The sequence below is a fragment of the Trichomycterus rosablanca genome, chromosome 9 (genome assembly GCF_030014385.1).
Source record: "Trichomycterus rosablanca isolate fTriRos1 chromosome 9, fTriRos1.hap1, whole genome shotgun sequence".
NCBI lineage: Eukaryota > Metazoa > Chordata > Actinopteri > Siluriformes > Trichomycteridae > Trichomycterus > Trichomycterus rosablanca.
The window spans coordinates 24,386,120-24,396,235 of record NC_085996.1 but is presented as its reverse complement, the minus strand read 5'-3'; the positions used below and the strand labels follow the sequence as shown (position 1 = coordinate 24,396,235).

The 10,116-nt window shown below is 40.9% G+C and overlaps 1 protein-coding gene across 1 annotated transcript; it reads right to left on the bottom strand.

The window, feature by feature from the left end:
• Nucleotides 1-334: 334 nt before the first annotated feature.
• Nucleotides 335-8,974, bottom strand: LOC134320634 (coiled-coil domain-containing protein 190). The gene is made up of 3 exons (XM_063002132.1): nucleotides 8,797-8,974; nucleotides 8,557-8,689; nucleotides 335-887 (listed from the first exon to the last, which is right to left on the bottom strand). The coding sequence occupies exons 1-3, from the start codon at nucleotides 8,972-8,974 to the stop codon at nucleotides 335-337; spliced, it is 864 nt and encodes a 287-aa protein (XP_062858202.1).
• Nucleotides 8,975-10,116: the final 1,142 nt, after the last annotated feature.

Here is a 10,116-nt window from a genome sequence, read left to right as displayed (position 1 = left end):
AGCCTGTAATTGGATTTTCCACTTTGATTTTGAGTATGATTCCAAATCCAGACCTCCATGGGATAATAATTTTGATTTACATTGATCATTTTTATGTTGTTTTGTTCTCAACGCATTCCACTATGTGATGAATAAAGATTTTGAACTGGAATATTTCATTAATTGAGATCTAGAATGTGTTATTTTAGTGTTCCCTTTATTTTTTTTGAGCAGTGTATTTTAAGCAATGCTAGATTTAACATTCCAAATAGAAGTGACAACTGGATTGAGCTGCTAGATAAACATAACCTAAGAGCATAAATGATGACTGTGCAGTACTGAAAGGACAGATTGATTAGTAAGTGGTGGGTGAGTCTTTAGAATTCTTTGAGAATATCTCTCTGATACTCAGCTCTTTCTCACACAAAGGCTGTCCATGGTGTCGTATGTACCGGGCTTTGCGTGCCTCCACCAGGGCCTGAGCAAAGTTTGGCAAGGTGTGAACCATCCTTTTATGGCTATTAGGCGCAACATACTGTGAGACACTAGAAGGGGTAGAGGGGGACATAGTAACTTCCATATCCTCTCTTTCTCTGTTTTTGTCTCCTGCAACTATCAGCTCATTTTCTCTCTGATTTTCTTCATACGAGAATGTCTCTGTTGTCTGTTCTGATCTAGGTCCCTGCCTATCTCTGTCCCTGTGTGCCTCCCTTTGTCCATCCCTGTCTCTGTTTCTGCCGTTGTCTCTGTCTGAAGCAGCTGGAGGGAGTGTAGTGCAGTTTGTGGGCTGCAGTTTGAGATCTGGCAGACAGAAGGGAACTGTAGAATTATCGACTCTGCTTTCACCACTGCTGATAAACTCCTGCACACGAGCCTGCAGAGAACAGACTGACTGCGGCTTTCCAGATCTGCTGGGAGAGAAAAGAAAGGAAAAAAAAAAGAACAGATTCAAACTAATTTCCCATAGCTCAGTGTAGAATTGGCTGAATAAAATTTGCTCAATAGAAAATAAAAGCCACAGAAATGTAATTCAAGTCTTTGAATTTGGGTGCTTGAGTTGCATTACTTGTAAAATGTGAAATAAATTGGTGTTGTATAACCTTCTTGCTGCTGCAACACCGACTCCTAGTGTCCGGTCCAGGTGTTAGCGCGGAGGTATCATACATGCTAAGACTCTGTAAGAATCCACTGCTGCATTGTACAAATGTGGCTGGCAGCTTCATGCATGTCAGAGGAAGTGTGTGATAGCCTTCGGCCCTACTCAGCCAGTGTGGCTTCCATGCGAATAGAACAGGGAAATTGTCATGTACACTGACGAGGCATAACATTATGACCACTGACAGTTGAAGTGAATAACACTGATTATCTCTTCATCACAGCACCTGTTAGTGGGTGGGATATATTAGGCAGCAAGTGAACATTTTATCCTCAAAGCTGATGTGTTAGAAGCAGGAAAAATGAACAAGCGTAAGGATTTAAGTGAGTTTGATAAGGGCCAAATTGTGATGGCTAGACGACTGGGTCATAGCATCTCCAAAACTGCAGCTCTTGTGGGGTGTTCCCAGTCTGCAGTGGTCAGTATCTATCAAAAGTGGCTCAAGGAAGGAACAGAGGTAAACCGGCGACAGGGTCATGGGCGGTCATTGATGCATGTGGGGAGCGAAGGGCGGCCCATGTGGTCCGATCCAACAGACGAGCTACTGTAGCTCAAATTGAATGGTATTGAAGTTAATGCTGGTTCTGATAGAAAGGTGTCAGAATACACAGTTCATCGCAGTTGCAGGGCTGTTTTGGCAGCAAAAGGGTGACCAACACAATACAGTGGACCCTTGGGTTACGAACGATGTTTTTCAATGTAACGTACGAACAAATTTCGGATTACGAACCGAAATTCGCGAAACACGTGTGTGTATATATATACAGTATATATATATATATACACAGTATATATACGTATATATATATACACATACAGTGAGCGGACTGCGGAGTGTTTTTTCTGTGTTTTCTTTATATTTTGTAAAATTCAATATTAAAATGGCCTCAAAGAAGGTGCAGGGGAAGCGTGGAACTGAGAAAAAAATTACTCCTGCTAGTATAATTACTCCTGCCAGTAGCTGCCACTGTGTATCAGACAGAAGGGACAGTGAGTGAGAGAGAAGAAGGAAGTTGGCTGAGTAAAGTATTCTTTCTTTTGTACAATTACACCTTCAAAATACAACACTGTTGAAATAAAGAAGGAAATAATAGAGAAATATGAGAGTTATTGTTGTTTCTGGTAGATACATTTTATTAAAAAAAAGAAGAAAATGTATTATGGTGTATAGTAAAGCACATGTACTGTATTGAAATGTGATTTGTGTTTATGTACAGTACAGTATTACTGTGTATTGTTTATTATTGTTTATTACAGTAATGTCTACTATAATTTAAGATTTGAGGGAAAATATACTTGTATTTATAACAAAAAACACAATTTAAGACATTAGAAAGGTTAGGTAAGGAGGTGGTTTGGGAGGTCTGGCACGGATTAATTCTATTTACATTATTTCATATGGGAAAAATAGATTTAACTTACGAACATTTTGATTTAAGAACAGCCCTTCGGAACCAATTAAATTCGTTAGTCAAGGGTCTGCTTGTATTAGGAAAGTGGTCATAATGTTGTGCCCAGTCAGTGTATATCCAAGTTAGGACAATGCAAATCCAAATGAAATAAAATGAAAATAAATAATAATAATAATTGTTAAATATGTTAGTTTACATTAAGGCTCAAAGTGGAGAAATAGAAATAGACTGCAATAAATAAAACCATCAAATAATTAACATCATATAATGTTTTAAGCAACATGAATTCAGGTACATTTTATTAACCTCCATATGTAAAAGAAAGTATACGACCTGACGATTTCTAAAAGGCAGTTATCTATATTAATTATTAAACACAATCCTGTCCCAAAAACAATGAAGCTGATTCCAGTTGGGTGATGACTCATCTCAACACCCGGAAGATACTGACGTAATATTGAGACAAATATTGCAGCACGGCTGTGCCTCTGTAACATGAAAATGGGTTTCATTGTCTGATATAAATGCCTGATACAATGCTATCTGTCTTTATCAGCCTGAATTCTCTGAAGCTAATAAGCCTGAATAGGTAATGCTATAGGGACAGGACAGCCTGACACTGACTAAAGTAGTCATCTAACTCAATCTCCATCACTTATGCAGCATACTTAGCCCACTGGTGTCAGGGCAATAAGCCTGGCACTGTAGCAGGGGAGGACTGCTGCTGAAATGACTTTCAACCCTGATTGTAATCATTGAAATCAATACTCCAGCTGATTTTCACCCTAGTTTTCCACCACCATGTCTCTAACGTAATGCCAGTTACCACAGACAATTTTTACACATTTGGTTCTGAGAGCAGAAACATAAAGACAAAAACAATATCCTCTAAAGCTTATTTAGCATGAATATGTCCTTGTGCACATAGCATACACATACACCAACCAGCCATAACATTAAAACCACCTCCTTGTTTCTAAACTCACTGTCCATTTTATCAGCACTTTGTAGTTCTACAATTACTGACTGTAGTCCATCTGTTTCTATGCATACTTTGTTAGCCCCCTTTCATGCTGTTCTTCAATGGTCAGGACCACCACAGAGCAGGTATTATTTAGGTGGTGGATCGTTCTCAGCACTGCAGTGATACTGACATGGTGGTGGTGTGTTAGTGTATGTTGTGCTGGTATGAGTGGATCAGACACAGCAGCGCTGCTGGAGTTTTTAAATACCGTGTCCACTCACTGTCCACTCTATTAGACACTCCTACCTAGTTGGTTCACCTTGTAGATGTAAAGTCAGAGACGATTACTCATCTATTGCTGTTGTTGCAGTTGGTCATCTTCTAGACCTTCATCAGTGGTCACAGGATGCTACCCACGGGGCGCTGTTGGCTGGATATTTTTGGTTGGTGGACTATTCTCAGTCCAGCAGGGACAGTGAGGTGTTTAAAAACTCCATCAGTGCTGCTGTGTCTGATCCACTCATACCAGCACAACACACACTAACACACCACCATCATGTCAGTGTCACTGCAGCGCTGAGAATGACCCACCACCCAAATAATACCTGCTCTGTAGTGGTCCTGGGAGAGTCCTGACCATTGAAGAACAGCATGACAGGGGGCTAACAAAGCATGCAGAGAAACAGATGGACTACAGTCAGTAATTGTAGAACTACAAAGTGCTTTTATATGGCAAGTGGAGCTGATAAAATGGACAGTGAATGTAGAAACAAGGAGGTGGTTTTAATGTTATGGCTGATCGGTGTAGTTCATACAGACCCTGACCCTGACCTCGAACACTTATTAGATTAAATCGAACGTCAGTTGCAAGCCGGGCTCCTCCGACATCGGTGCCTGGTGTTCCAACATTCCAACAGACACGGTGCAAAATCATGAAAAGCCTTTTAAAAGTGGTCCACAAAGGAGGAGAGTAGAGGGACCCTATTAGTGTCTATGGTTTTGGAATGTGTAAGTTTACACATACTTTTGATCATACAGTCCAGCTACAGCTTGCTACCACACTAATGCACAGCAGGGTTCATTTTTATAGAGACTAATATTCATATGCACAACAATGTCAGTGTAACATGAAGCAGGGAGAAAGCTGAAGTTGGGACAGCTTTATTTACAACACAGTTCACTTATAAACCTGACAGACAATAGCATATTTACAGTATGTAATGAATATAATTAGTGCACAGAGCTGCAAGCTGTGCAAACATAACATTCTAGATTAAATATTGCTCATGCTGTACAGAATATGAGACTGTTAATGTGCTGGTATAATTTTTGGATAGTTTAAATACCACTAATGCAAGCAGAAAAATGAAACAGACACAGTGTAAAAATGCAACTTTTGTCGTTATTATGTTTGATTAGGGGCACAGCTGGTGGACAGGGTGTCGCACAGCATCATGGGGACCTGGGTTTATCCTAGCTTCCAGTCACTGCCTGTAAGGAGTTTTTCCTATGTTTGCCTGAGATTCCTATCTCGACTATGAGACAGTCCAGCACTGAAAATACATTTGTCCGGGTCTTTTCTGTGTGGAGTTTGCATGTTCTCCTAGTGTCTGTGTGGGTTTTCTTCCAGGAGCTCCGGTTTCCTCCCACAGTCCAAAGACATGCAAGTGAGGTGAACTGGAGATACAAAATTGTCCATGACTGTGTTTGATGTTAAACTTGAACTGATGAATCTTGTGTAACCAGTAACTATCTGTTCTGTCATGAATGTAACCAATGTGTGTAAAACATGACATTTAAATCCTAATAAATAAATAAATAAATAAATAAATTCTATTCAGGGGCTGCATGGTGGTTAAGTGGGTAGCACTGTTGCCTCATGGCAAGAAGGTCCTGGGTTCGATCCCCAGGCGGGGCGGTCCGGGTACTTTCTGTGCGGAGATTGCATGTTCTCCCCGTGTCTGCGTGGGTTTCCTCCGGGAGCTCAGGTTTCCTCCCACAGTCCAAAAACATGCAGTCAGGTTAATTGGAGACACTATAGGTGAATGGGTGTGTGTATGTGGGTGTATGTATTTGTGTCTGCCCTGCAATGGACTGGCACCCCGTCCAGGGTATTACTGTGTTCCTTGCGCCCATTGAAAAGCTGAGATAGGCTCCAGCACCCCCACGCGACCCTGAGTGGATAAGCGGTCAAGACAGTGAGTGAGTGAGTGAGTGAGTGAAAATGAATTCTATTCAGGGTTGCAGTGGGTACAATTCACCAGGCAAAAGGTAGGAAACACCCTGGGCATGTTGCCAGTCCATCACAGGGCAAACACACGCACAAACACATTCACTTATATACTTAGGGCAATTTTAGTATCTCTAATTTACCATACTTGCATGTCTCTGGATTGTGGGAGGAAACCGGAGCTCCTGGAGGAAACCCACCAAAATTTTTGATATTTATCATCTTTTTGTTATTTATTTGTCTTTAAAAAATTTATTTCATTTTAACAGCTCCAGTTGCATTACGGCAGCTGCTGAATGTAACTAATAAAGTAACTTGTAATCTAACTTAGTTACTTTTAAAATCAAGTAATCAATAAAGTTACTGAGTTACTTTTAAAATAAAGTAATCAATAAAGTAACTAAGTTACTTTTAAAATCAAGTAATCAATAAAGTAACTAAGTTACTTTTTAAAGGTAACTATGCCATCACTGAAACCCACACAGACATGGGGAGAACATGCAAACTCCACACAGAAAGGACCCAGACCGCTCCACCTGGGGATTGAACCCAGGACCTTCTTGCTATGAGGCTACAGTGCTACCCACCTATGTAACTACATGCCACTCTTCATTTGCTTATGCACTCATTTATTTACCATTTAACTGATCATATATGTAAATAGCAAAGCTGGAATGAACTGAAGACCTGCTCTCCAGTTAGTCTAGTTTCTTTCTCTGGCTAGTTGAAAGTCTGCAGCACATAGAAGCACTAGGGATGCCAGCCAAAGAGAGAGGCTGAAGCTGTAATTTAGCAGATGTTGGCTTAGAACTTCACTCTCATAAAACAATGTGTTAAAAATAAGTGTGAAAAGATTAAAAGTGAAAAAGGGCCAAGAGTCAGCAGTTCATGAAAGACGATTTACAGATCTGGTGGTCCAAATTTAATTGTAATTATTGAACAGCATAACTCATCTGTAGGTCGCAGACTGAAACATTTTGTACCATTCAAAGGCTAAAAAGCATCATAGCCATTTTTATTACCATCATAAATACTGTGCTATAAGTGGCACAGCAAGTGGTGTGGGTGTCAAACAGCAACAGGGGCCTAGAAAACTAGGATCAAACCTCGCCTCTGATCACTGAAAGTAGCTAATAGTAATAGTGAAATAAGGTATTGAACAATTATTTAACATGCCTCCTTTTAAAGTGCATATATCTTCTTTAAATCTGACATTTTCACCAAATACCCCAAAGGTTTTGTGCATTTAGAAACAAAATATATATATATATTAGGGCTGTCAAACGATTAAAATTTTTAATCGCGATTAATCTCAGAATTTCATATAGTTAATCGCGATTAATCGCATTAAATAAAATCTGTGTAAATGTTATAGAAAACAAGGTATTTTAAGTGAAATGTGAAAAGTGGACGTTTCTACACGAAGTGAGTGTGTTTTGACCCTTTTGGGGCTTCCATAGTTCATGGACTAGCGTGCTTGACTCCGGTATTCAGTGCCGTAACAGATTGTTAATAAAGTGTTTTGCTCCCGACAACTTGTGAATATACCGTGTATTTATTTCTTTATTATGCAAGTGCATCCCTACGACGCTCAGTTATATTATTTTAACAAACCGCAAATGAACAACGGTGGCAAGTCCGACATTAAAACGTTTGTTCTACCAGTCAAGTCTCAACATGAACTAGAATCTGCGTTAACGGCACTATTATTTTTAATCGCGTTAAATTGAGATTGCGTTAATGCGTTATTATCGCGTTAACTTCGACAGCCCTAATATATATATATATTTATACAATGACCCTGAATGCGTCGTCTATAGTGATTCGACCCTTCACCGCTGACTCTGGTACGCACAGTATAAATAGTGCATTTTTCACCTGCACGAGTCAAGTTCATACACTTGATGGGCACTGTGTACGGAGGGACACACCCCCATCAGCATTATTCCTCAGCCCTGTGCAGGCGCCATCAGTCAGCCAGCAGGGGCCGCAGTCGCACCAGTTATGAGGACCTATGATCCGACTTTCTTACCCTCTAACCCTGAACAACAGCCAATCGTTGTTCATGCAGCCACCCAGCCCAGCCAGAAAGGCAGAGCTGAGATTCCATATGATGTATTTGAAACCCCAACTCTGGTGAGCTAGCGTACTTTAATGCCGCGCCACCTGAGCGGCAGCATAAATTTTATTTTTAACATCGTTTTGTTTAGGTGCTCAGGTGGCGCAGTGGTAAAACACGCTAGCACACCAGAGCTGATATCTCAGCGATCTCAGAAAACAATTGGCTTGTCACTTCAGGGAAGGGTGCTGATTGATGGCGCCTGCACAGAGACGAGGGATAATGTGATCAGGGTGTGTCTCTCCATGTGCAAAGCTGATCCACATATGAACTCGCCTTGTGCAGGTGAAAAGATGCAGTCGGCTACTGCACACGTGTCGGAGGGGGCGTGTGTTAGTCACGGCTCTCCTCAGTCAGACTGGAGGTCAACACTTTTAATAGAATGAATTGTACTCACAGAATGGGACCACAGGGTTCTGTTAGTTTAGTGTTACAAATTGTTTACATGGCACACTCACCTTAAATCAGCATGCTCAAGGCCAAGTGTAAATTGATTATGCTTTTTACCTTCTGCCTGTCTGACAGACTGGGTTTAGTGGGTGTCAAGAAAATGCATAGTGCCAAGAGTAAAGTTAGTAAATGAGGAATAATGGTCTGGGCTATTTTTATGGTTTTGGCTGGGGTTTCTTTCTCACTCAGTTCATTGGGATACTATAAAACACCTGCCAGAATGTCACAGCCATTCATTCAACTCACCTGTGTCTCTCTGCTTCCCTGCCTGAAGGTGGGATTATGGGCAATAATGTTTTTTTATAGGGCACAGCAGGGTGGCTATGGTTCTGACTGGTGGGTTGAAATCCCACAGTGTTTAAATTCCTCCACCGGTTACCTGAGGACAAAGTGATAAATACAAACATTGATTATAAAGGTAAATAATAACTGCTCCCTCAAACAGAGAGAAAGAGTAGAATACACACCACATATTCCTATACACACCTGCCTTCAGAGCAAGAAGATGTCTGTGTATCGCACGCTGTTCTCTGGTCAGTGTGTTAATGTGGTAACGTCTGACCTCATCTAATCGCTGTAACCCATCAGCCAGCCTGGCTTCAGCCCTCCGTTCCTCTCTCCTCTGAGCCTCGCTCGGCACCACCAACCAATCAGCACGACGCATGCTTCACAAACCATTGAACCAGATTCAGTACATTCATCTTCCCAGCCATCAGAATATAGATAAATTAACTTTCCTGAGTCATTAAACTCCCGAACAGCTGGAGCTACCAGAACTGTTTCAAAGGTAATACTGAACACATTGACATTTATATAATGCCTTTGTTTTTTTTAAATATGGCTGCATTTATTTCTCAAAACATTTTGCCTTGGCGCTCAGGTGGTGCAGTGGTTTAATGTGCTAGACCACTACACTTGTCATAAAGTGGTTGAATTCCTCGGTGTTGTTATTGAAAAGTGGAAGCGTTTAGGAACCACAGCAACTTTGCTTTAAAGTGGCAACCATGTAAAGTTACAGTGTTCAAGTGTTCCTGGAACAATGTTCTGTAAACACAGAATATTCCAGATTTTAATTAAATTCCTACTCAGAGTTGTGCAAGAATGTTCGACAGCTACTTAAAACATTATAAACAGATCTATGTACTACCAGTTATTATATAGTGGGGATCACTATTTATTTTAACGCAGTATGTGAATAATAATTTAATGCCTTTATTAAAGGGACATGTTTGCCTGTTATGAGCTAATACTAAAATGTTTACATTTAGGTTCTTTTAATTCCAGATTACTTATTGGATTTTTTATTGCAACATGTTGTAACTGTAACGGTTTGTGGGCTAGACGGACAGGAGGGGCGGACACAAACGCGGAGATGTGTGACAGAAACTATATTTAATAACAATAAAGACAAGACAGGGTAAACTGACAGAACAGGACTGAACAGGACTAACGGACAGGCGAAACAAAGACTAAACCGGCTAAACAGACTAAACAGGCTAACGGACAGGCTAAACAGGCTAACGGGGCTAAACAGGCTAACGGACAGGCTAAACAGGCTAACGGGGCTAAACAGGCTAACGGGGCAAACAAACAGGCTAAACAGGCTAACGGGGCTAAACAGGCTAACGGGGCAAACAAACAGGCTAAACAGACTAAACAGGTTAACGGACAGGCTAAACAGGCTAACGGGGCTAAACAGGCTAACGGACCGGCTAAACAAAGACTAAACAGGCAAAACAGACTAAACAGGCTAACGGACAGGCTAAACAAAGACTAAACGGGCAAACAGGGCAAACAGAGCAAACA